The sequence below is a fragment of the Nycticebus coucang genome, chromosome 14 (genome assembly GCF_027406575.1).
Source record: "Nycticebus coucang isolate mNycCou1 chromosome 14, mNycCou1.pri, whole genome shotgun sequence".
NCBI classification, from domain to species: Eukaryota; Metazoa; Chordata; class Mammalia; order Primates; family Lorisidae; genus Nycticebus; species Nycticebus coucang.
Window position 1 is genome coordinate 59,702,742 of NC_069793.1, and position 27,202 is coordinate 59,729,943.

A 27,202-nucleotide genomic window follows, 5' to 3' on the forward strand; every position below is an offset into this window, starting at 1 on the left:
GCTTTTCCAGGAATAATCACTGTGCTGATTTCTAATGCCGTAGTTTAGTTGTGCCTACTTTTGAATGTTTATAAGTTAAGAATCAGTTTTTAATCCTTCCCCTTATATTCCTTTCATACTCAATTATCAAGCACTAGTGACTCACATCTAATGCCCATATGTCTACTTTGCACTTTTACTACTCCTGTTTGGCCCTTGTCAATTCTTATTTGGTCTTTTGCAAAGGCCTCCTCACTGTCAGTCTGGCCATGTACAAAATTCTTTACAGCTCTCTATCATCCCAAGGAGAAAATCTAAATTCCTTAACATGGTTTACAAAGCTCTCCCATACCTGACATCTGTTTTTGTCTTCAGCCTCATCCCTTAATGTTTTCTCTGCATGTTCCATAGGCTTCAGATACATTGTACTTATGCACTTCCCAGAACAGCCTTCCATGTTGTTCATTCTTCCTTGTGTTGTTCCTTTGGGCTGAATCTTCCATTTCTTTTTCTTTTTTAAAAATACTTTTTATTGGGCGGTGCCTGTGGCTCAGTTGGTAGGACACCGGCTCCGTATACCAAGGGTGGCGGGTTCAAACCCGCCCCGGACAAATTGCAACAAAAAAATAGCCGGGCGTTGTGGCGGGCGCCTGTGGTCCCAGCTACTCGGGAGGCTGAGGCAAGAGAATCGCTTAAGCCCAGGAGATGGAGGTTACTGTGAGCAGTGTGACGCCATGACACCCTACCTAAGGTGACAAAGTGAGACTGTCTCTACACAAAACAAAACAAAACTTTATTTTGAACCAATTTTAGGCTTACAGAAAAGTTGTGAAAATAATACAGAAGAGTTTTCATAGTACAGTGATCAAAAACAGGTATTCAATGCCCACACAACAAAAAAATTCAATTCAATTCAAATTGAGGTGAGGGGAGAGGAGGGTGAAGGGAGGGAGGAAGGAGGAATGGCGGAGGAGGGAGGCAGATCAGTGTGCATCCAATTAATGGGCACACTTCCTTGGGGGGTGGGACACAACTACAACAACGACCTCACCTAACAAACGCAAATATTGTAACCTAATACTTTGTATCCTCATGTTAATTTGAAATAAAAAAATTAAAATTTGAAAATCAAAAACAAAAACGTATTCAACATTGATACATTTTAAACTACAGACCGTATCTAACAGAAACTTCCATTTCTCTACCTTAGTTGATCTTATATATATATTTTTGCTTGTATTCCAAGACTCGACTCTTTCTGGAAGTCATCTCCAATCCCCGTCGCCCTTCTTTCCCCCCATTCTCATCTATAATCATGCTCAGTGCTGCTCCTAGACGGTCCCCCTACACTACATTGTAATTGTCTGTGTCTGGTTAAAGGGCTTAAGTCCTGAATGGCAGACTGGTTGTAATTGATCTAAGTGCTTGACACGCAGGCACTTTTCTGAGATAGTGCCTAAGGGATCACACAGCAACACAGCATACAGGGGTTAGGCGACCCAGGGTTGGTCAACGTTAATGTACTAGAGTTCCAGCCATGCGCGAAGGTGTGGCAAAATAAGCCGGTCCGTTTGCAGTCAACCCTCTTTAGGGATCGGATCTTTTACAGAACCTGTCCACGGACTTCTGATGACTTCTCTCCTCAGACCCGCCCTTTCGTACTAGCCACGCCTCCTCCAAGATTACAAGCTCCTCCCAAGACTTGTGGCCCCGCCCCTTTCCTCTAGCGCTTCATCGTTCCAACTCAAGATTTCCTAAGTTCAGCCCTTTCTGTCTTTCCTCTGTAAGTCGCGTCCCTCCTTCGGTCCCGCCTTCTGCCCTCTGGTTCGACCTTTCCTTCTCAGGCTCCGCCCTACCCCCGCGGATCTTCACCTCCCCTGAAGGTCTTCCCCTATGACATGCTGGAGTCCTTCTGAGGGGCGGGGTTTACAGTACGATGGGGCGGACCTAGGGGGGAGAGGCGGTACTCCTCCCTCCGAGTGCTGTCTGCGACCCCGCCCCTGTGTTCGGCCGTTGCTAGGAAACAAGCGTCGGCGCTCCACTTTTAGCCCGGCCCAACCAATGAGCTGGTACGCCATTGCTCAGTCGTGCGTCGCTGGGCGGCTACGTGTGGTGCGCTGGGGCACGGGCTGCGTGTGGCGCGGGGCGGGGCGCGGCGGGTGAGCCTAAGGAGCGATGGCGGCGGCCTGAACTCACCTAGCAGTGCTGCTACGACCGGGCCTGGCCAGCGTTGGCTTTCTGTGAGTGAACGGTACGCGTGAGCCAGAGGTCCCGCAGAGGCGCGCGCGCGTCTTGTGTGTGGGGAATGAGGGATTGGGAAATGACAGCATTCGGTTTGATGACTGGTGGTGAAGGAACAAGGTGAGGGGCTGGCAAGTAGTGAGGGGCAGGATAGGAGTGTCGAAGGTAGCGGAGCAGGGTGGGAGCCTAGAGGTGAGTGGACAGTACGGGGCTGGTTATGTGAGGGACTGGGATGCTTTCTGAGGAGCCAAATTGAATGGTGACCTGAACACGGCGTACTAGGGCTGGGGCTACCGAGGGCAGAGGTGAGGGACAGCCCTGGGACCTGACTTAGGGGTTAAGGTCTGTGAGGCGGGGAGAGTAAAGGGGAAGACGGGAACCAGTGGGGTGGTTGGTTACTTCGTGAGAGAGGTGAAGGCGGGAACTGGGATTGTGAGACTTGGATAAGGGTGAGAGATTGGTTCTGAGGCCTCCTTGTATGGACTGATTGACCTGCCCAGTGCAATAGTTTTAGATTAAGGATGGGCAGCCTGGGTGGAAGTGTTGTGCACTCTTCCTGCTTCCATGGACTCTTCGGCAATAGTAACTACGGTAATGAAAATGTATTTTGACTCCTAGTCTTCAAAGTAACCACTGGAACTCCAGTTCCCTCAAGTTCCTCCTTTGAATTGCATACTTGAAGGTGGGCCTTCTCATAAAGGTTTCTGGGCTCCTTATGTTTGTTTTCTCTCCATCTGCTTCTGGACAGCCTTATTCCACTGTTGCTCCCTCCCTATGCTGAATCTTTGTTTGGATTGACCACTTTGAATTGACAATTCTACTTTAATGGAGGTTACATGGTTTGTCACAACACTATGTTTTGGCCCCCAGCTTATAATTAAATTAAAAACTACTTTATTGAGGTAAATTTATATACAATAAACTGTTCATATTTAAAATGTACGTGTTTGATGAGTTTTGACATATATATGTGTTTGTGAAACCATCACTTTTAAGATATTGAATATTTCTGCTAGCCTTCAACATTTTCTCCTATCCCTTGCAGTTCATCCCTCCCTCCACACCTTGTAATTGGGTTCACCATGCATTTTCAGGTCTCCTCCCCATCAACCTATACGCACATGAAAATTTTTATTTTTATTTCCGAATTTTAGGGGGCACATGTTTACATACTTTGTTTTTGTATAGACTGAGTCAAAGTTTTAAGTATGCCCTTCACCCATATAGTGCTGACACCATGGACCTGAGATTTCTTGATTCTTCCCAAACTTAGAAAGAGTTAGGCCATTCTTATTTATCCAGACCATTCCCTGAGAATTTGGTAGCCTCATTCTCCATTCTGTTCCAGAGACTCAGCCTCAGAGTCAACTATTCTATCCTGTGGTATATTTTCTTTCTTTCTTTCTTTCTTTTTTTTTTTTGAAACGAGTTTTACTTTGTTGACCTCGGCCGAGTGCTGTGGAGTCATAGATCATGCACCCTCCAACTCTTGGGCTCAAGTGATTCTGTCGCCTCAGCCTCCCAAGTAGCTGGGACTACAGATGCCCACCACAATGTCTGGCTATTTTTAGAGATAGGAGTCTTGCTCTTGCTCAGGTTGGTGTAGAACTGGTGAGCTCAGGCAATCCACCTGCCTCCACCTCCCAGTGTGCTAGGATTACAGATAAGCCACCAGGCCCGGCCCCTGTAGTATATTTTCACTGCTTCTCTTTGGAGACCAAACAAGACTTCATGCTGGTAGAACACTTGGCAGCTTGCCCAGAAAGAACCCTATAAGATCTACAGATATAATTCAGAGGTCAGACCAATGGTTCCGATAAAGTTTTCATCCATCCATGGTTTAGCATAGGAAGTTTTCCTTGAAGATAAATTTATTTTGAGATTATCATTCCTATTCTTTTGGTGGTGAAGTATGCTTTTTCACTGATGAAATAACGACAGTAGATAATGGTTTTTTTTTTAAGGCCTCATTTCCAAAAATAAAAATTGACAACCCTATTTTAATTTTTAATTAAAAAATGATTGGTTTATGAACACCAGAAATTTAGAGTGATGATGGTGTGGCTGTTATAGTAGGTTGAGGAAGCATACATTTGTACAGTAATTCTAACTTCTGACATCTGAACAGCATTCATCTCTACATAACAATTTCAGATGTTACTAGATTTACATGGATATCTTGTAGACAAAACAAGGAATTCTCATTTTATAGATGAAGAATCAAGTTCAGAAGCCAGATGTCACATGGAATTAGCAAAGCTGGACCCAAAATTTAGTTCCCTGAGCTTGAGAGTGACTTGGGGAAAGATTTGTAACAGAGAGTAAAGGTGATGTGGGAAAATTTTTTATGACTTGTAATTGGTCAATTTCCAAAAATGATTTTTGAGGAAAAAAAGGGACTTAGAAGGAGACATAGAGAAGAGGGTTATATTTAATATTCTGATAATAACATTGGAATGATTAGTTATCCCTAATACTTGGATCATATCATGATAATGATAGGATAAACCAAATAAAATTTCAGAGAATTCTTAGAGACTGTCCAAATTCTTAGTTATATTGGAGAAAGCAGTTGGATTTGGTAAGCTTATTCTTTGCTGTTGTTTGCCAAACTCTTTATTGTACATTAAATTTAATGGATTTTGATTTACGTTATATAGCTGAGTGGTAAGTCTGAGAGGATTAAACAGAGATGAAGAAGATGATGTAGAGATAGAAACGTGTTGGGGGGCTGTGTTAACCGTTTATTCCATATCTGTTATGTGCCAGGCACTCTTACGTGCTGGGAGGACAAATTAATTTATTTATATATTCATTCAGCAAATATTCATTGAGCATATAGTCTGCCTTTGTTATGCTCACATTTTGTGTCTTAACAAGGTAAGTAAAACATGGTCCTCTGAGATCTCAGGGAATTTTCAGTCTTTTTGAGAGCTGTAGACACATGAAAAGATTTTTAGTTTAGAGGGAGAATATGAAATAGAAAAATATATTATAATGAAGTGATTATTTCTGTATATAGTTCTAGTCTCTTGTCTTCCAGACATACATATCCATTGATCTACTATAATATATCTTTACAGGTATCTCAAACTTAATATGTCAAAGACAGAACTCACTGACTTAGTCCTGAAAGCCTGCTTTTGCACCCACATTCCCCATCTCTGTCCAGGCAAGGATTTCAGTGTTATCCATTCTTTGTGCTCTTCCATTCCCCTGCATTCAGCAAGTCACTAATATCTTAGTGCATTTTTCTCTCTGTTATCTGTTTTCTCTTTATCTCTATTGCCACATCTTCACTGTTAAAGCTTTAGTGTAACTCTTCCTCATCTCACCTGATTTTTAAAAATTTTTTCCTATCTTAAAAGTTGTTCTTTTCTAGACTGTCCCTAGAATGATCTTTCTAAAAATACAAATCTGATCATAGAATTCCTCTGCTTAAAAACTTTTGGCTCTTTGTGTCCTGTAGGACAATTTCCAAATTCTTTAATATGGCATCATTTGGCCTTAACTCACCTCTCCCGCCTCATTTCTTGCCTCTCCCTACTCTGTGTTCCAGCTTGAATAAATTGTTCATAGTTCTCTAAAAGCATGTTACTTTTTTGAGCCTTGAAATCTTTGCAGTAGCTGCTGCTTCTACTAAGAATGCCTTTTCTTCTCTGCCCACTGAACTTTTTTTATTCTTTAGGATCTAGTTCAGTTTCACCTCTTTGACATCTTCTTTGTCATCCTCACACAATGGGAGTAGAGATAACCTTGTGTGACACAAGGATTCACTGTTGAAAAGGGGAGTCACTGTGTGCTAGAGTTTACTTTTTGAATTATAAGGGCTTGCTGGAGTCAGATGAGGAAATCTCTGCAAGAGTGTGAGGTAGTAATGGGGAAAGGGGAAGGAATGTGTTGGGATTATACCCTGATATCCTATTTGTTTGAGGGATAGAGAACCAGAGAGAATATGTGTAAGTAGAGTTCTAGATTGGTGGTAGGCTCCTATTAGTTGGTATTTTTTGTTTGTTTTTATTTTTCCTTATGTATTTCTATGGAGTTTTAATCAGGTCTTTCTGCTTTCATATTTAAGGTAACAGCCCATTCTTTCATTAGTCTTCTTGGCTAGGAAGTACCATTGTAAGGAGAGATAACCTCAGGACTTTACTGACCTGTTCTTGGAAGGTCATATTGGTTTCTCATGTCTGATGTAGTTGTTGTTGCAGATGTATCCCTGCCCCCAGCTCTCTCCTTGTCTTTGCCTCTCCCAGGGCAAAGGTTCACAAATTAGACTGAGCCACTTCCTGCCCTGTGTGTCTGTTGTTCTGAGGTTGGTTGACAACACCTCGCTGTATGTACCTGTAAGGCTATATTTTGGACTCTAAGGTCAGTGATTGACTTTGGCTGTTTGTGAGTCTGAGAGATCAGCTCCTTCTCTCTTTTATACTGTAACTGAGGTTGAAGGTATACCCGGGAAGAGAGGAGGTCTACTCTTTTTTGAACTTTGCTTATAGGAGGAAAGAGCATCATAAAAGGGTAGTGATTCTATTCTCTTCTTTGCCTTGTTCTGAGCTTTTCAGAGAGTCTTAAGTAGATGACAGGAACACTAAGCTATGGCCTTCTTTTATGTTTTTACAATGTATGAACAGGGCCCAGATTAAGTGTTGGCTTTTGGATCTTGAAATGCTGATTCCATTGTGGCTCTTCTCTTTGAGGTCTTTGAAAAGGGAATGGGGAATGGTGAGAAAAGGTCCTAGGGGCCAGTTTTCCTTGGGTCTATGAGCAGTGGCTTTTGTTGGTCAAGCAGTAGTGCAGTAATAGGGACCCCAGGTGTATCGAAGGGTAGGAGCAGTTTGTTAATGTTTGGAATTGAGTTCCAGAAGCTGAAGACAGGTTAGTTTTGGATATGTTAAAGCTTTAATTTGTTGAGACTGTATGCTTGGCCTTCAGCTCAGTGAGCCATGTGAAGGTTGCAGTCAGCTCCTTGAAGGTTGCAGATAACGTGTGAGGTAAGGAGGTCCTAGAGACCAATTTTCCTTGGGTCTGTGAGCAGTGGCTTTTGTTGGTCAAGCAGTAGAGCAGTAATAGGCACCCCACGTATATTGAAGGGTAGGAGCAGTTTGTTATGCTCCTATATCAGAGATCCTATCTCAGAGATGTGGGTGCCTCAGATCAGCAGAGGGAAGGAGGAAAGGAACATGTAATTTACAAGGGACCTGCTTTATGCCTAGAGTGCTACATGGCTTATTATTTTTAAAACTAATAATGCTTATTTCATCAGAAATTTATAGATGGCGAAAGTGGCTCAAATGTTTGAAGTGATTAACTAAGGTCACAAACTGGAAAATGATGGACTGAGATTCAAACCTTTGAGGGACTCCAGAGCTCAAGTTTTACCGGCTACTTTGTATTATTGTTTCACTATAGAGTCTCTATTTGTTTTCAGTCTTCAGAGGAGATATGATTGAGAAAAGTGTTCTGTAAACAGTAATTTTTTTATCAGTCAGATTCCTTGAAGGTTGCGCATAGCTCAAGCTGGGTTTGAGAAGAATTTAATAAACAAACTTAAAAAGGTATGGGCAGGGTTTAAAGAAAATGACAAGGGGTGGTGCAGTATCCCAGGGCTAATAACAGTAAGAGGCGCTAATAGCTGAAGACAGTTCTTACCACTTGTCTCAGTTGTTGGCCTTTTCTAATCCTTTCTTCTTTGCACTTTTCTCTATTTAAAATTATATATTGGTTTATCGTTTGTCTGTGCCTGCTTGGGACCATAAGTAGATAGGAGATGGATAAGCGTTTTTTTCCAGAGCATCCCTGCTGCTGATAGCTACTAGTCTCTGTGACTGTGTTTGATGGTTTGTAGGAAACTATGTATGAAAGACTGAGCATCCATTCTGGACTCTACTGCCTTTTCACCCCTTCTTTACTACCCCACCTGCACTCTCCTGGGTAAGTGGGGAAGGAAAGGTGCGGTGGTAGTTTGGTAGATGTCAATTTCCCTCTTTCTTCACTCTCAGATTTACCTGAAGTGGTACCTATCTTTGGTTTATTGATGTTTTTCTGCTCTCTCAGAGAAAATGGTATACTTATTTTCTCAGACAATACCTGATTTTTCTGTCAGTTATCCCTATCTATTTATTTAGCCTGCCACTTTCTTCAGACTTCTTTTCTCACTTGGCGGACATCCTTGAGGCTCTCCATCCAAAAACAAAACAAATAATAAAAACTCTTTCTCTTGGCTCCATCCCATCCAGCTTCCCAGCTTCTTTAACTATTGCCCTATTTTATCCTTCTCCATATCACTGACTTCTGAAAATGCATCTTACACTTCTCTGACTCCTGTGTATTCTTTAATTAACTGCTTTCCTAAGTTTGTCAAAAACTTTATTCCTGGTACCAGTACACCATTTTCAATCTTCATTCTACTTGAACTTTCTGTGGAGCTGTACGCTATGGACAACCTCCAGTTTCTGTAAACTTCCTTTCGTTGGTGTCTAGATCATCATTATTTCTTGGATTTCTCCTTCCCTTTCTGACTATTTTCAGAGTCTTCTTTAAAGATTCCTCCTCCTCTGTTTCTTAAATCCTGTTTTCCCCTGGAGTTTACACTTAACCCCTTTCATGATCTGCAAATCTCATAGATAATTACATCTACTTCCATAGCTTCATGGTCCCTATAAGGGGGGATCCTGAAGAGGACCCTGTCTGTCTTAGTTACTACTCTATCCTCAGTGCCTCAAGCAGTACTTAGGGACTCAAGTAAGTATGTATTTGCTGAATGTATGCAATGTATGAAATTGCATTTATATTTATTGCATTTGTATTTCTACTCTTGATTTCACTCTTGAGTTCAAGTACATTTCTACTTGCTTTTTGGACATTGTGAATATCCTGTAAATGTCCTACAACTTACCATGTTCAAAACTGTACTCATTCTTTTTTCTAAAACACAGTTCCCCTTGTTAAGTGTTTGTCGTCTGTTAATGGTATTATCTTTTTCTGAGTCTCCTATACATTCTATTAGGGTCTTTTCTCATTTCCATTCATTTGCTAGGTCTTTTTGCTTTTACTTTGTGATTAATTTAAATCTGAAGGCAGATTTTCTGTATTTACATCTCAGTTCTTTCATTTACCGGATAGCTAATGTTGGGCAATTTATTTAACCTCTCTGGACTTTAATTTTCATGTATAAAATGTGGGTATTAATACTTATAAGGTTTTTTTTTTTTTTTGGAATGCTTATAAGGTTCGTATGAGGTTTAGATGAGCTATTTCATGTAGTTCTTAGAAGGGAGCATGGTGTGTAGTAAGTGCTCAATGAATGTTAGCTGCTATAATTATTATTAATTTAGCATTCAGTTCCATAGGATTTTTGAGTGCAGGCACAGTGTTGGCACTGGGATTTCAAAGAAGAATGAATAGGTCTGCTTATGTTAAGGGTTTGCTATTTATTAGCAGAGACATGACAGATATAAATAATTTCAGTATTGCATGGAACATGTTAAGATAGAGGTGAATCTCAGATTTATGTTTTCTAATATTGCTTTTACTACCTTAGTTCATGCCAATACTCTTCAAATATGAACTATTGAAACAGCTTTTATAAATCATCCACTGCCATCTGTCTCTCTCTATTCTACCTTATACTACTGTCTGACATATTTTTAATGGCTAATCTGATCTTAGAGTTTCCTTGTTTAAAACCCTTCTGTATCCAGAGAATCTTTAGATAAAACCCAAATTCTTCAGCATGATATTCAGTGATGTTTATAACCTTAACCTGTATTTACCTTTCCACTCGATATCATATCTCTCATTTCTGATTAGTTTATGATTAAGCCACACTGTGTTCTTTCACAACGTAGCTTAATTTTGTTCATACTGTTTTTAATATGAAGAAAGCCTTTCCCTCTGTTCTCTATATAATAAATATCTCATTATTAAAGGTCTAAGTCAGATATTGCCTCTATCGTAGTGGTACTTAACACAGTGCTCAGTCAGTATGGATGTAGATTGAGTTATTCAATGAAAAGGCCCTGCCTTTCTCTAGGACTGGCCCGTTCCCCGCCCCGTTAAGACTATCACCCATCCTATAAAAGGTTTCCTTAAGCATAGCTGCTACTTTCCTTTAGTTGTGAACTGGTAATTGTGAGAGAAAGTATCAGAATGAAAGGAGATGTTGGCTAATATAAGCTTAGGGAAAAAAGTGGGGCTTGTGCCAGGTCTCTGGGTTCCGTTAGCCTTTGTTGACTATGAAGAGGAAGGACAACGAAACCACACCTTTCCTCTCAAGGTTTTATGCTTATAAAAGACAGTACTGATGAGACGGTAGTGGCTATGATGGTGAAAAAACTACAGGTCATGGCCTGGGTTATTTTGGTGCTTTTATCCTTTCTCTTGTAAGGGTGTCTTTTCACATCCCTGGGAGTGAATTTGGAATACATCTGACAGGAATAGGGGCTACATGTGTATATGGGAATGTGTCCATATGTTCCATATTAGAATGAAAGTAGCTCTGCTCTATTGGTTGGCTCTGAATGCTACCTTTTAAGGGGGGTCAATGAAGGGTCTATCTCCCAGAGACTACTAGGTAGGTTTCTAGGGAGGAACATGTGACAGCCAGAAAGAAATTTCTTCCTCAATAGTCACAGAGGGCTACGGTCAGTTCAAGTCTGGGTTTCTTGATTGTTTTTTCATTCATTTATTCATTCACTCACTCATTCACGCTTGCATGTATTCAGCAAATGTGTACTTGAGTCCCTAGGAACTGCATGAGACACTGGGGATACAGCAGTAACTAAGACAGACAGACTTTGCTCTCAAAGAGCTTACCTTTTAGTCATGAAGACAGACAAATGAATAAACCAATATACAATTTTAAATAGTGAAAACTGCTAAGAAGAAAGGGTTAGGAAGCTAGGGAGTAAGGTGGGAAGATGTGCTATTTAAATAGAATTGTTAAGCACAGCTTTTCTGAGGAGATGGCATTTGAAAAAATGGAGCAACGAATGCAATGTGAAGAGCCTGAGAACATTCTAGGCAGAGGGCCCTCTGTGACTAAAGTATGAAGGAGGAGAATGGTAGGAGGTTATACAGATTAGATTGTTTAGGCTTCTAAAGGCCAAGGTAAGAAATTTGGATTATTACTATTGTGATAGGAAATTACTAGATGGTATTCAACAGAGGAGGGATAATATAATTTAGATCTTCCAAATATCACTCTGGTTGTTGTATGAATAATAAATGCTATGGGGACAAGAACAGAAGCATGTAGACCATAGTGGAAGCTACTGCAATAGTGAGAGAAGTTTTGGGCATAGAGATGATAGGGTTTGCTGATGAAATGGATGTTGGAAGTAAAGAAAGAAGAAACAAGGATATGATGCCCAGGTTTTTATATTTTTTCTTTTTTTTTTTTTAATTAAATCATAACTGTGTACATTGATGCATTTATGGGGTTCAGTACACTATTTGATATACAGTATGAAATGTTTACATTGAACTGATTAACACATCCATCACAATTGTACTCTTTTCTTAATAGTTTTGATAGTATACCATTGCATCATGCACATTAGGTGAGGTCCCTGCCTCTCCCTCCTGCCTACCCCTTCTCCTCCCCTTTCTCTTCTCTTCCCTTCTACTTTCTGGACTATGTTTTACCATTTGTATGAATGTGTAGGTGATTATATATTGATTTCATAGTAGTTTTGAGTTCATTGGATACTTTTTTTCCCATTCTTGAGATACTTTACTAAGAAGAATATGTTCCAGCTCCATTCCGGTAAATATAAAAGATGTGATGTGTCCATCTTTTTCATGGCTGCATAGTATTCCATGGCATACACATACCACAATTTGTTAATTCATTCATGGGTTGATGGGCACTTGGTCTATTTCCATGTCTTGGCACTTATGAATTGGATGCACAGGATTTTAGATTGAGCATATAGGTGAATGTTGATATCATTTATTAAAGTGGAGAAGGTTGGGGGAGTAACAGGTTTGGTGGCAGGAATCATGAGTTCTGTTTTAGACATGTTAAACATTTAGACATGTCAGGTACTGACTCTTGTGTGTGCGTGTATGTATGTGTGTGAGGTTTTCAGTGGACTGATAGTTCTGAGTTCTTCCTGCTGGGGAACAGAGAGAAGTCAGTTTATGTTCATCTCTTCCATTCTTTCTCTTTGAATTAGATTTGCAAATCTGGACTGGACAGTGACTTCTGGGCTAGCCATCCAGCCTGGTGTGACCTCTGGCTCCATGGCCAGCTACTGGTTCTTACAGACCGGATGAAGCAGACTGGAGCCACAAGTGGAGAAAGCCTCCAGCTAGGAAATCTTCAGAGTGTAGCCCTCTGGCTGCTGGCCCTGCCCAGCCTACCTACCTCATGGAGAGGATGAATTGGTTGAGCAGACTGGCCTCCCGGGGCCCTGGGCACCGTGTACCTCAAGGGACCAGTCCACAGACCACTGTCATGCCTGACCCTGAGACCTGCCTCATGGTTTTCAAGAATCATTGGTCCCAGGTAAGAGACTATCCACTAAAGAACCTATTTAGCTGGCCACCTGAGTGCTCATTTTCATCATCCCATTTAGTCATCAACTTTGATTCCTCCCATTTTCTGCCCTTTTCCCTCAGGTGGTGCGAATCCTGGAGCGGCAGGGCCCTCAGGCAGTTCCTGGGGGTGCAGATGATCTCAGTGCTGTGCGCAACCACACTTACCAGATGTTGACGCTGCTGGCAGAGGATCGTGCAGTGGCCACAGGCCCAGGGCCTCTACTAGAGTTTGCTCTGTGTGAAGATCTGCTGAACCGTGTGTTGGCATGGCAGCTGCAGTGGGATGAGCTTGGGGATGGGGTTGAGGAACGGCGGGCTGAGCAACTGAAACTATTTGAGATGCTAGTGAGCGAAGGTCGCCAGCCACTGTTGAGGCATGGTCCAGTTCGTGAAGCTCTGCTCACCCTCCTGGATGCTTGTGGCCGTCCTGTGCCCAGTAGCCCAGCACTGGATGAAGGCCTGGTGCTGCTGCTCAGCCAGCTGTGTGTGTGTGTAGCCCGGGAGCCTTCATTGCTCGAGTTCTTCCTGCAGCCACCTCCTGAGCCTGGAGCTGCGCCCCGTCTTCTCCTCTTTTCTCGCCTTGTCCCTTTTGTCCATCGAGAGGGCACCCTGGGCCAGCAAGCCCGTGATGCCCTACTTCTGCTCATGGCTTTGTCAGCTGGGAGCCCTATGGTGGGCCGCTACATTGCGGATCACTCTTACTTCTGCCCGGTTAGCACGCCCTGGCATGGCGGGGGTACTGTATGGCATATAGATACTGGATAGCACCTTCCTATCTAGGAGATGTGGAGAGGTTATATACTAGATTATATACTAGGGCTTTCTCATTCAGGAAGTATTCTCTGGATTTGAAAGCAGCCCCCTGGAGTTTGAGTGGCAATGAAACATGGACTTAGATGAATAGGGCAGGAACTGAAGCTTTTTGTGGGTCGTTATTCCTAGGTGAGGTTCCAGCACATTGGGTAGTTAAATACCTGCTTTGGTAATAGGTCATACCTCTAGTATCATCAAAAATAGGGATTAATAACTGTCCCATCCCACTTTTATATTGTCTGAGCCTTTGGTAACCTCCCCTAGGTGCTGGCCACAGGACTTAGTGCCCTGTACTCCTCACTGCCTCGGAAGATTGAGGTTCCAGGGGATGACTGGCACTGCCTTCGACGAGAAGATTGGCTGGGAGTACCAGCCCTTGCACTCTTCATGAGTTCCTTAGAGTTCTGCAATGCAGTTATTCAGGTAGGACTGGATTCTCAGGAGGTCTAGCCGTTGGTCATTCTGGGGAGATGGGGAAAGAGGGGGTGCATTTCCTGGAGTTCTTCTCTTCTGCCATCTTGGGGCAAGGGTACCTATCTATATTGCACTATTCTATTCCTTTCCAGAAAGTGGTCTCTTTATAATGTCCCCCCTTTCTTTCTGATACTCCTACAGGTGGCTCACCCCCTCGTGCAGAAGCAGCTGGTTGATTATATCCATAATGGGTTCTTGGTGCCTGTCATGGGCCCTGCCTTGCACAAGGTGAGAGTCATGGGTGGCAAGGCAGATTAGGGGCTAGGCTGGTAACCTGAGTGCTAGGACCAAAGTGGGAGGCAGTTGGTGGGGTAGCATGTTCCCTTTTCCCTGTCTGCTCCTAATTCCTCCTTAGAACCCAGGGGAAAAGATAATGTATGTGCAGGGAAGCCCTAAATATCCAGACTTTCCCTTCCCTTTGTCTAGACCTCTGTGGAGGAGATGATCGCCAGTACTGCCTATCTGGAACTTTTCCTACGGAGTATCTCAGAGCCTGCCTTGCTCCGTACCTTCCTGCGATTCCTGTTGTTACACCGGCATGACACCCACACCATCCTTGACACCCTTGTTGCCCGTATTGGCAGCAACTCCCGGGTATGGCCCTACCTCTGTCTTGGCTTGCCTGGGTGAGCCATCTTCTCTCTCTCTGACCTTTGTTCCAGAAAGATGTTCCTACCCTACTTTGACCTTTGTCTCCAGCAAACACTCCAAAATTAGGTAGCATTTACTTTTTAGTATTAAATTTTTAACCATTTTGGGTACAGATTTTAATCTTCTCTTTTTGTAATACATGAATCTAGAACACTGTTACCTTTCTGCTTGACTTTGGCTGTTTGACATGACTGTAGCTACCATGTAGTGCTTGTAATATAGCACTGGCCTGAGCTTCTTTTCAGCTCTTTGTGCTCTGAGGACTGCTGTGGGTGGCTTGAGATCACTTTAGATTTTGTATCCGTCTTGATAAATGATCCCATGGCCACTGATAGGCTTATTTTTTTTCTCCTTTGGATTTGCTACATCTGAACTATAACATGGGACATTTATCTAGTCTCCTACTTACATTCCTTCCTCCTGAACATTTTTATTGAATGTTTACCATATGCCATATTGTTTGTTGGTGCTGGGGATATACTGATAAGCATGGTAGATATTGTTGTTGACTTTATAGAACATACTCTGTAGAGAAAGTAGACAAGCGAAGACTTAATAAAATAATGAAAAATTGCTCAGTGTTATGCAAAAACCAGAGTGCTTAGAAAATAATAGGTGGTCAAGGAAGATCGTTTTAAGTGGTGAGATAGAATTGAGACATAAAAGTTATAAAGGAGTTAACCTATTGATTAAGGGGAAGAATGATCCAGGAGTGTTATGTGAGGACTTTTTTGCTTATCTGTGGTGGTGGATATTATGAAAATTATTCAAGGACCTTTTTTTTTTGGGCTCATCAGCTTTCATTAGTGTTTGTATGTTTAATCTGTGGCCCAATACAACTCTTCTTTCAGTGTGGCACATAGAAGCCAAAAGGTTGGACACAACTGGTAGATAGAGAGAATAGCATGCAAGGAACATCAATTGTGAGAAGAGCTTAATGTATTTGAGGAAATGAAAGTGAGCAAAGGGGATAAGGGAATGAAATGGAAGTAGAGAAGTAGGTAAGATTTAGATCATGGGCTTGGTGCCTGTAGCTCAGTGGTGAGGGCACCAGCCACAAACACCAGGGCCGGTGAGTTCAAACCTGGCCTGGGGCTGCTAAAAATAATGACAACAACAACAACAACAACAAAATAGCCGGGCGTTGTGCTGGGTGCCTGTAGTCCCAGGTACTTGGGAGGCTGAGTCAAGAAAATCTTAAGCCTAAGAGTTTGAGGTTGCTGTGAGCTATGATGTCATGGCATTCTACCCAGGGTGACATAGTGAGACTCTGTCTCAAAAAAAAAAAAAAAAAGATTCAGATCAAGCATCTCTTGGTAGACCATAGTAAATGGTTTGGGTATTAATCTCTACCATAACATGGTAGAGAATAGTTTGCAAATGATAAAGACCTCAAGGCTTTCTAGGAGAATAAAGGATTAATGTAGCCATAAATTTATGGTATTTATTTTGGCTCTGAGACCATTTTTCCTGTCTTTATTACAAATAGTAAAAGTTCCTTTAAAATCACTAAGGTTCTAGAAAACTTCTAGATAATTGATGTCCCTGGTACTTGGGTTCCAGGTCAGTGAGGTTTCTGGATAGCTATGTTTTGTATAGGTACAGTTTCTGAATAGCTAAGTTGGGATATTGAAGAGATAGTCTAGACCAGTGGTTCTCAACAGCTCTCACAGGAACTGTATTAAAGGGCCGCTGCATTAGGAAGGTTGAGAACCACTAGTGTAGACTGACTCTGATTAAATTAGTGTTTCAAAACCAGGGATACACTTCAAAATCATCTGGAGCTTTGAAGGGGACAACTATGATAACAGATTCTAAGCTTCATCGTTGCTCTCTTGAATAATTTTTGCTCAGGGCATGTATATTTTTAAAATATTCCAAAAAATAGTTATGATACTTGCCTTAGGTTAAGATTTATTGGTATAAACCAAAGTGAATAAATGGGAGAGCTTTGATTTTACAAAGATAGCAAAAAGTTTATTTCTCATTATGCCAAAGTTAGGCCATATCTTACATCCATTTGGCCTTATGGATTGTCTTGTTCATATGTAGACTTTTTTTTCTTGAGCTTGATTCCTCTCCACCTTGTGTCAGCTGTATTCATCTTCCTTTCATCTTAATCTTATCCTAACCTCTTTGATTCTCCTTCATTATCATTAGTCCTTAGTTCTTATACCAAATGGCATGTTGCCCTTTTGGTCCCTTGGTCTTAGGAGCCTTTCGTATTCTGGGTTTTTCTTTTTTGGTTCTTGGTTCTTAGAGGAACCAGATCTCTTTCAATTTCAGGATGCCTACATTAAATATGTAGATGCTTTTCTATCCACTGTCTGGTTCTTTTAAGCTTGATTCTTTTGCTTCACTTTGCATCTTAATGTATAGCCTGTCTTTTGTGCCTTGAAGTGAATCATCTGTACTCATATAATGTATTAGTTTCCTATTGTTGTCGTAAAAACTGCTAAAGTTAGTGGCTTAAAATAGATTTATTTTTTTTTAGAGATAGAGTCTCACTTTTCACCCTTGGTAGAGTGCTGTGGCATCACAGTTCACAGCAACCTCCAGCTCTTGGGCTTAGGCAATTCTCTTGCCTCAGCCTCCTGAGTAGCTGGGACTACAGACGTCCAGCTATTTTTTTGTTGCAGTTTGGCTGGGGCTGGGTTTGAACCTGCCACACTCAGTATATGGGGCCGGTGGGTGCCCTACTCACTGAGTCACAGGCGCCATCCTTAAAATAGATTTATTATCTTATAGTTATGTAGGTCATTCATCTGACATGGATTTCACCAGGCTAAAATAAAAGTGTTGGGGGGACTATGTGCCTTTTAGGAGGCTCTATGGGAGGAATATATTTTCTTGCTTATTTATGTTTTTGACAGAAATAATTTTCTTGCAGTTGTGGGACTGATATCTCTGTCTCTGTTTTCTTGTGGTCAGCTGAAGACCATTCCTACCTTCTAGAGCAGAATATAATTTTCTTGCAGTTGTGGGACTGATATCTCTGTCTCTGTTTTCTTGTGGTCAGCTGAAGACCATTCCTACCTTCTAGAGCAGCCAGATTCTTTGGCTTGTAGCCCTCTTCTTTCATCTTCAGAACTAGCAATGATTGGTCAAATCCCTCTCATGTTAAAGTTCTCTTCTTTTTGACCCAACTGGAAAAGGTTCTCTGCTTTTAAAGAATCACCTGATTTGATTAGATAATACAGGATAATTTCCTCATCCCAAATTCTATAATCTTAATCACGTCTGCAAAGTCTTTTATGTCACATAAGTTGAAATATTTGTAAGTTCTGGAGATTAGGATGTGGACATCTTTCCTACCTACCATACTACTTTTCAGTGAGTGTGAATTTTTTCATTGCTAGTTAAAGTGGTTATTTAGGATATTCTCCTGAACATCCATAGTGTTCAATATGTGAACTTATGTTTTCATTCCTTTCCTACTACATGGTTGACTTTTAATTCTCCCATAGTCACTTAGCAAATAATGAACATCTAGCCTGCAGGTAGTGCCATAGACTAAGACCTGTTAGTTGTCTTCAGGGAGCTCAAGGTATCTGATACACTTGCCATAAGGGATGTATAGAGAAAGTGGTATGAAGGATTTAGGGCTCTGAGAGAGAGCGTACATGTGTCTGGTCTCTTTGCTTCTTGCACCCACCTCTTTTTTCCTTTTCCTGTCAGCTGCCTTTGAGCTTTTCTTTACCATGCCTTCTGAGAGACATACTGGTATTAGAGCTGCGATGCCATATTCATAGCCCCACCCACTTCTCATTGGGATTCTTCCAGGTTCTCTCTGGTTTCTTGTTGGTAGGTATTCAGTTACTTTGTTACTATAGTCCCTGCTGACAGATATTCTAATAATTATCATGTTGTTATTGTCTCATGTTAGTCATTCATTCAGTCACAGTCTTTCTTAGTGTCTCTCTTTTTTTTTTTTTTTTTTGCATTTTTTGGCTGGGGCTGGGTTTGAACCCGCCACCTCTGGCATATGGGGCCGGCGCCCTACCCCTTTGAGCCATAGTCGCCACCCTTTCTTAGTTTCTCTTTTCGTGGGCTTTGCATTCAGGTATTGACCCTCTGCTGACAGGTATATATAGTCAGACAGTCTGCTGACATGTATCCAAAGTCTGTAGAAATCCATTAGGTCTGACACATGGTTAATTCCTATCTGTGAACAGTGAAGTCTTGTCCACAGAGATCATGTGATCATCTAGTTAATACTCGAATGACTATTATGTGCCAGGCCTGGTTCCTCTAGGAGTTGGTTGGGCCTGGAGATGGGGTAGTGGGTGGGGTTCCCATTTGTCAAACAGGTTGAAAGCTAGGGAGCACTTATAGTGACTCCCTCCCTTCTTTCCCACTTGCCCAGCTCTGCATGGTCTCTCTGAGTCTCTTCAGGACCCTTCTGAACCTCAGCTGTGAGGATGTCCTGCTGCAGCTGGTTCTCAGGTACCTGTGGGGGCAGGGCTGAGGCACGGCTGACTATGAACTCTAAAGGCCATCAGGGGCGTATACATTGCTGTAGTGATGGGTTATATTGGGGTTGCTCTTGAATATTCACTTGGAGCCCAGCTTAGCTGTATCGTTCCATTGGCCTGACATTCTCCTAGGCTCTGTTCTTCCTTCCTGATCCACTCTGTCCCCTTTCTGTTATCTTTCTCAGGTATCTTGTTCCATGTAATCATGTGATGCTGAGCCAGAAGCCAGCTGTGCGTGATGTGGACCTATATGGACGAGCAGCTGACAAGTTTCTCTCCCTAATCCCACGTTGTTGTCGTCACCGTGCCCCCAGCCCATCTCATCCAGAGCATGCCTCATGGGCACGAGGTGGGCCTAACAGAGAGACAGGGAGAAGTGAGGACATCATGGGTATGGCCTGGGTTCTGAGGGAGCCTAGTAAGATGGTGGGGGTAAGAGTGAGGGGAGGAAGGTAGCCATGAGTGGCATTCTGTCTTTGGGGAGGGTGATTAGGGCCCTTGCAGGAAGGATCCTTAACTTCACCAAAGAGATTTAGAGTGGGATTTCTGGGCTCTGCACCTATAGCTCACTGGTTAGGGCGCTGGCCACATACACTGGGGCTGGAGGGTTTGAACCTGGCCCAGGCCTGCTAAAGAATGGCAATTGCAACAAAAAAATAGCTGGGTGTTGTGGCAGGCACCAGCTACTTGGGAGGCTGAGGCAAAGAGAATTGCTTAAGCCTAAGAGGTTGAGGTTGCTGTGAGCTGTGATGTTATGGCACTCTACCGAGGGCAACGTAGTGAGATTCTATCTCAAAAAAAAAAAAAAAAAAAAAATAGAGTGAGATTTGTGGACAGAGCTGTTCGTGTTCTTCACTCTGGTCCTGTATTCTTCCTGTTTTCAGTGTTTCTTTGGTGGTGAGAAGATAGTGGATGAGGATAAGGTTAATTTGGAGATTGAAGAGGCAGCTGTCTAAATAGGTTCCATATTTCTGCTTCCCCATTATATTCTCTCTTAGTCTCCCTAGTTATCTCTTTTTTAGGACCTGTGTCTCCTTGATTTCTCTTATATTTTTTCCCTCTGTAGGCCCTGGAAGCCCAAGTGTTGACTCCTCTTCTGTTGTGACAGTAACCCGGCCCTCTACACCATCTCGTCTGGCTCTTTTCCTGCGGCAGCAGAGCCTGGGTGGCTCTGAGTCCCCAGGTCCAGTCCCTCACTCACCAGGGCTTGCTGCATCCCCAGCTTCTAGTCCTGGCCGACGGCCTAGCCCTGCAGAGGAGCCTGGTGAGCTGGAAGACAATTACCTGGAGTATCTGCGTGAGGCGCGCCGTGGTGTGGACCGCTGTGTCCGAGCCTGTCGTTCCTGGTCTGCCCCCTATGATGGCGAGCGGCCCCCTCCTGAGCCCAGTCTTTTAGGCTCCCGGACTAAGAAACGCAGCTTACTGCCTGAGGCGGACAGGAACAATGTGGGGCAAGGAAAGGAGGAAGAGCTGGGGGTTAGGGAGGTGGCTGGGGGCACAGGGGAGGGCGTTGGCTACCTGTCCCCTCCGCAGCTCAATGGGGTGCCAGGATCATGGCGTGAGGGTGCCAAGAAAGTTCGTCTGGTGCCACAGGAGGGAGCTGGGGAACTGCTAGAGGGCACCTCTGAGGGCATGGCAGGACTAGAGGGTTTTGGGCAGGAGCTTCGGGAATTGGAGGTGGCATTGAGCAATGGGGGAGCTGGCTCAGAGCCTCCACTAGAGCCTCCACTACCTCTTGAGGAGGAGGAGGCCTTTGAGAGCTTCACCTGTGCCCCTGAGCCTCCTGGCCCCTTCCTCAGCAGCCCTTTGCGGACTCTCAACCAGCTGCCAAGCCAGCCCTTCACTGGTAAGCTACTTAGCCTCGGCCTTCTCCTTTGTGTACTCTTTGCATGTTCTCAACATGTTTGTGCTGGTTTCTGAGACTTCTTGGCCATGTTATTTCTGTGTACTTGCCTAGCCCCTCATTCATTCTGCTTGGGTTACTTCCAGATACATGTCATGTCATACTTGTGTCCCTGTGTCTGTCTGTACGTCCTTCATGCTTGTGCTGGTTTGAGTGTTGACTTCTGTCTTATGCGCATGTTCCTCCTTTTCCCCTAGTCTGGCCATTTCTTGGAATTTATGATTAGGATGTTCTGTGTTTGGTGTTTCCTGGTGAATCACAACAATATTTCTAAACCATATGGAAGATATATGTGCTAGCCTATACGAGAGGCACCTGGAAACCCTCTCTTCCTTGCTGTTCCCACCAGGAACTGGTGTTGTCTTCTGGTCTGGGTGTTGTCTTCTGTCAGCTCTCCTGTGTCCTAGGGTCAGCTCTTCAGTTGCTTTTCTCCCTACTTAGATTCTTCCCACTGACCTCTTCAAAGAAAGAGCTAATTTTAACTTTTTCCTGTCCACTGTTCTTATACCTTGTTGGTTGGCAGGATTGCCCAGTAAGACTATCTTAGAGAATTGAGTTTGTAGTAAAGACGGAACCCCAATGGGTGAAATACCTCTTTGAGGGCAGAGGACAAAGCGTGATCTCAGGCTTCCCAGCTGGGTAATTTTGGGTTTTTAGGGATGTCCCTGGAGCTAGACCAGATCTGAGTGGTTGTGCTAAATCCCAATTGTTGGCCAGCCTAGCCTTGTTCTGGCTCTAATCCTCATTCCACACCCCATACCAGGAAAACCAAACAAAAACAAAATCACACCTTTGAGAAGCAGTGTAGAGGCTAAGGCTAAGACTACAGGTTTTGGATTAGGCATACCTTAAGTTAGTATTCCATTTCTGCCACCCATGCATATAAGTCACTTACTACAATGCTGGCACATTGTGAGAAGGCAGTAGGTGGTAGCTGTTCACTAGGATATCATTTGTGGGTACAAGGCAGATTTAGTTTGAACAAGATAACTACCTGTCTTCCAGTGTGTAGTCAGGTTGTTGTGCCTTGATCAATTCATGGCCTGCTTGGGATATGCTGGCCATCCTGCTTGCACAGTACCAAGGCTTCCTTTCTGGAGTAATGCCAACTTCCTCTTCTTACAGACTATAGAAAATACATCGCACTATTTATCTAGTTTCTCATCTGCTTCTTCCTGCTCAATATCCCTAGGAGGTAATGTGCAGGTCTTACCACAGTCTTGAAGTATTAATTGAAGCTCCTTTCCTTTTTCTTCTTTGTAAACAAACTCACTTTAGCTTTTTAAATTGTCTGTTGCAAGAAACTCCCAGGAAATGAGGGGGGAAATAGAAGGGGAAAGTTAGGGAGAATCTTAGAACCTTGTTAAGCTAGAATTGTTTTGAAGCAAACACTAGTCATGTGTATCTGGAGTGGAAGATGTTTAGGATCATTTTCAGGATTCACTGTTTCCTGCCCTTCATCATTCTTCTGTCTCAATTTGTAGTTCAGTTCTTAGATACATTCCCTTTTCCCTGACCGGCGCTGTGATGTTTCTTCAGTCCTAGTGCTGGTGATCTGGCTTAGATGAGGCCAGTTGTCCCAGTAGAGTACGCTAATTAATCCCTTCTATTATCTTCTCTTCCACCAAAGAGTATCTCCTGAGTCAGTTTTCTTTGCCCTTGAACTAAGTAATCCATTTACTGTGTATACCAGCGGTTCTCAACCTTCCTAATGCTGTGGCCCTTTAATACCGTTCCTGTGGGTCACAACCCACAGGTTGAGAACCACTGGTATATACTATTCCACCGTCTTGATTCCCAGCTTCTGAAAGACAAAACTATGTCTTTCTCTGCTTTCTCCTCAAAGATTTCTCTTTTTAAAATTGGCCCACATACTCACTTTCTTTGTAAACTTTCTTGCTTCTTTCTAACTAGATTTAGTGTTATCCTATGTCTTATGTGAAACCTAATTCTTCTTTTTGGTTTTAATCACTTTCTCTGCCCATTTGTTCTTCTGTTGTGTCTCTGGGTGAAGTTTTCTTAAAAAGTGAGAAACATGTAGCTTATAATTATAATTGAACATTTAAAATTTGTTAGATCTTAGGCTAAATATTTTATATTGATATCACTTTGATGATCTTCATCATCTTATGAGGTAGGTATATTTTCTTATTTTAACCAAGAAGGAAACTAAAGCTTGGAGAGGTTTGATTTACATAACTAGTAAAGAGTTAAACTGAAATTTGAAACTAGATCTTTGTGACTCCAGAGCCTGAAATCTGGCTCTTCAGCTGGAGTGTGGGTAAAGCTGTCATCTGGACTCTTGTGGGTCCATATGGTGTCTGCCATCTTATTTCTTCTAGAATTGGTAGTCATGGTATATTTAATCATACCCAATAATTTTCATCTAGTGTGGGGGGGGTCTCTTGTTTTGGGGAGGAATGTGTACAATGTGCATTGTGTTCAGGCCTTGTATCCTTGTGCCCACCCCTCCCCCAGGCCCCTTCATGGCTGTGCTCTTTGCCAAACTCGAGAACATGCTGCAGAACTCCATCTATGTCAACTTTCTGCTGACGGGGCTGGTGGCCCAGCTGGCCTGTCACCCCCAGCCCTTGCTCCGCTCTTTCCTGCTCAACACCAACATGGTCTTCCAGCCCAGTGTCAAGTCCCTGCTGCAGGTGTGCGATGCATGCATGCATGGATGCGTCCAGGCTCCATGGTGGGCCAATCCCACAGCTGGAGTGATCCTGGGTGGGCTGGGAACAGGCCCAGGGGGACTAGAAAGGACATACCAGACTAGAGCCACCCAGAAATGTCATGGAGTTGTGCTTCATAGGTTCTGGGCTCTGTGAAGAATAAGATTGAGAGCTTTGCAGCCTCCCAGGAGGACTTCCCAGCACTGCTATCCAAAGCCAAGAAGTACCTCGTTGCCCGTGGCAAGTTGGACTGGGCTGAGGGCACTGCAGCAGGACCTGCCCCTCGCCGCTCCGATCCCCTAGGTGAGGCCTATTCTACAAATCCCCTCCCTACCCTTCTAGAGAGATTATTAGCCCAGATTGCTTGAGCTCCTATTAAGGGTGAAACTTTGTGCCAGGAACAGGAGAGATATAGAAAGTAATTATTTGTACTTAGGCTTCAGTTATAGGATAGAAGAAAGTTCTATTAAGAGCCAAATTAGCAGTACCAGCAAAAAAAAATGCTGTAGGATTTCTGGATAGGCAAGGGGGCGGGCAAAGTCTCTAGGCTGAGATATTGTTATAGCTTGGTAAAGGACATTGCATTTGACATGGGCCTTGAGAGATGATTAGGGCTTAGGTAGGCAAAGGAGTAGGAGGTCTTTAGTCTTTTGGTCTAGAGACATCCTGGACTATTTGGTTGGAGAAAGGGATTTAAAGGGTGGTGGAATAGTTGGTGGTAAAGCTGGAGAGATTTGGTTAGGGCAGAAGGTTCTGAGTAGAAGATGGACTGGGTAGAAGTTATGATGTTTTAGGGATTGAGAAACCACTGGAGGTTCTTCAGTCTTTCAGTGAGTATTTTAGCTTAGGTGAAAAAGGTGTCAGAAGGCGGGCAGTCAGGAGGCTTCTGCCATAATGCGAATGCTACCAGGAAGGCTTGAGTTAGAATAGTGGAAATTGAAAGGAAGCATTTGATGAGGTGGAAATAAGAGACATTGGGAGAATTTGGTGAGTGGTTGGGAGTATAAGGAAAAAGGAAGAATTAAACATGGCTGGCAAGTTTTAAATATAGATTTTTCACTAAACAAGTATCTGAGCACTTGCCATATGTGCTGGGCATTGTCTTTGGTAGAGGGTATTCAGGGTGGCACAAGCAGTGATTTCTGCTTTAAAAGAATTTACAATGCAGAGAATGACTAGAGGAATATAATAACAGAGGGCAAGGTCCGGGAGGTGTTGGAAGTAATGAGATCTAGAGCAGCAGAAGAGTATTAACTTGGGGCAGACAAGAGTTTTTGGTTTTTCTACCTTTGAGGCATTTGAGAAAGAAAGTAAGGAGGAAATGACATGTGCCAATGGAGTTGTGAAGTGTGGAGGGGAAGGTTAGAATTTCATGACATTCTTTGCCTCATCAAAGAAGAAGGCAAAATGATATGCTGAAAGTGTAGATGAGAGCAGAGGTGAAGTGGAACTTAAAGAGAAAAGTATATGTGCTGGGAAGATAGTACCACAGGGATTATTACACAGCTAAGACCCAGCTGCGGGTCCTAGCTTGATTTCCTCATGATCTAGTACTGGGAACATTTTTTGCTTCTACAGTTCTGGCACTGGAGTGACTGTGGAGGAAGTACTGTGGTTTATTTCTGGCCGTTTTGTAGTTTTTTTTCATTCCCTCAGAACCCTAGTAAAGAAGTCTAAGAACCTAGGGAATGTAAGGGTAGATAAGAAACAGTCTAAGCCCTTAAGCTCACAGATTAGTGCATGAGGTAGAAGCCAAAAAAGAAAAAAATAAAATAAAAAATAAAAAAATTATTAATGTATGTTGAGATAAAGGTAGGAAAATAGGAAGTCAGTGGAGGTCAGATCAGATGAGGTTTTCCAGAGAAGAAAAGATAGAAATATTAGGCCAGGGAGAATTAAAAAACTACAGAGAGCAAAATTTAGGCAGAGGGAACTATGAAAGCATGAAAAGTATCTGGAGGGTTCCAAGAAGGGAGGTATGAATGTAGAAGCTCTTTAAGGGGCGGAGAGTTTGAGAAGAGGTTGGAGTGTGAGCTTGGTTAGGTAGGGCTTTGAATGTCAAGGTTAATAGATCTGTATACATTTCTGTAACCAATATTCAAGGTAGGGAATGTGAACCATAATGATCTAGAAGCTAGAGTCTAGGTAGTGGATGTGCATAGATTCAGACCCAGGAATCTATGCAGAAAATTAGGGGAGAGAAAATTGTTTTAAATGGCTCATTTGAATATAAACTGGCATGAAGTTGTCTGGTCACAACCAATGGGAGGGAGGCTTTGGTGGTTATAGGACAGGGACTGCTAAATGGTACTATAGAAGAGCAGATCTTGAGGGACAGGAGATTGTGACAGAAGTGAAATGGCCATGAACTGTGGCATAAGTAATCCCTGTGGGTACTGAAGAAGCAGAGGATGTGGGTCAGGTGTTACAGATAGGGGAAGATGGAAGTGGTTGATTCTAGTTCAAGAAGATGATGGGAAGCATGAAGTAAGGATGTTATGAACTGAGGAGAAATAGCTTGGTGGTTTTAGAATAGTACTGGAAATAGGAGAACTTATCAGGGTGCGGGGACATGGAGAGGGAAGAATCTTGGCTGGGAATGAAGCAGCTGATGTTGACTGATTAAGACTGAGGGTGATGGTTGGCTGGATAGAGGGAAGAAGGCTGAGCAGTTGGTGTTATGGTGTTAGAGTGAGAAGAAACCCTTCACTACCCTAGTCCTCAGAATCATGTTTAGGGTGGGACAGGAAATAGTACCTGAGGTTTATTTCTGGCACTTTTTTTTTTTTTTTTCATTCCCTCAGAACCCTAGTGAAGAAGTCCAAGAACCTAGGGGGTGGGGAATCTCCTTTCCCAGATCAAGGGAGGTTCCTTGATCCCAGTACCTTCATGATACCCCTGTTTATTCCCAGTGAAGAGCCGGAGGCCATCCTTGGGGGAGTTACTCCTGCGACATGCACACAGTCCAACCAGGGCCCGGCAGGCGGCACAATTGGTCCTTCAGCCTGGGCGAGACGGAGCAGGACTTGGCCTAGGTGGGGGCTCCCCTGGGGCTTCAACTCCAGTTCTACTCCCACGGGGCGGGGGCCCTGAGCGCCAAGGTGAGGCTCTTCGAGTCAAGAATGCTGTCTACTGTGCAGTCATTTTCCCTGAGTTTCTCAAGGAATTGGCGGCCATCTCCCAGGCCCATGCTGTCACTTCGCCTTTCTTGTTGGATACTGAGGAGGGAACTGGGCCTCCCATCTCAGGCTTTGGGTCCCTCAATCCTTAACTTTCTTCCATGGACAATCAGGGACCTGGGAGGCCTGGGCTGGGACTACGGCACAGGCTCCTTTTTATGTTTGGAGGCAGTGGCAAAAGGACTTTTTAATTTATTTCAGATGAATGTTTTATGGAGAACTTGTTGCAATATGTATAAAAGGGAAATCTCTATTCTGTGCTCATTT

General features: G+C 43.1%; 1 protein-coding gene across 1 annotated transcript; it reads left to right on the top strand.

Annotated features, from left to right (window-relative positions):
* The first annotated feature begins 2,095 nt into the window (after window positions 1–2,095).
* Window positions 2,096–27,188, top strand: FHIP1B (FHF complex subunit HOOK interacting protein 1B). Its single transcript, XM_053562364.1, has 12 exons — window positions 2,096–2,230; window positions 12,402–12,733; window positions 12,847–13,476; window positions 13,843–14,001; window positions 14,194–14,280; window positions 14,479–14,646; window positions 19,070–19,149; window positions 19,364–19,527; window positions 20,245–21,024; window positions 23,560–23,738; window positions 23,897–24,059; window positions 26,669–27,188. Exons 2-12 carry the CDS (start codon window positions 12,596–12,598, stop codon window positions 27,025–27,027), a joined length of 2,907 nt encoding a protein of 968 aa, XP_053418339.1. The 5' UTR covers window positions 2,096–2,230; window positions 12,402–12,595; the 3' UTR covers window positions 27,028–27,188.
* Window positions 27,189–27,202: the final 14 nt, after the last annotated feature.

What these genes read in the sequence shown, in the direction of transcription:
- FHIP1B (XM_053562364.1), top strand. Translation starts at nt 12,596, where the DNA reads ATGGAGAGGATGAATTGGTTGAGCAGACTGGCCTCCCGGGGCCCTGGG. An exon ending in CTGCTGCAGCTGGTTCTCAG is followed by an intron (nt 19,150 to 19,363) that starts GTACCTGTGGGG and finishes TATCTTTCTCAG; the next exon opens with GTATCTTGTTCCATGTAATC. An exon ending in GTGTCAAGTCCCTGCTGCAG is followed by an intron (nt 23,739 to 23,896) that starts GTGTGCGATGCA and finishes TGTGCTTCATAG; the next exon opens with GTTCTGGGCTCTGTGAAGAA.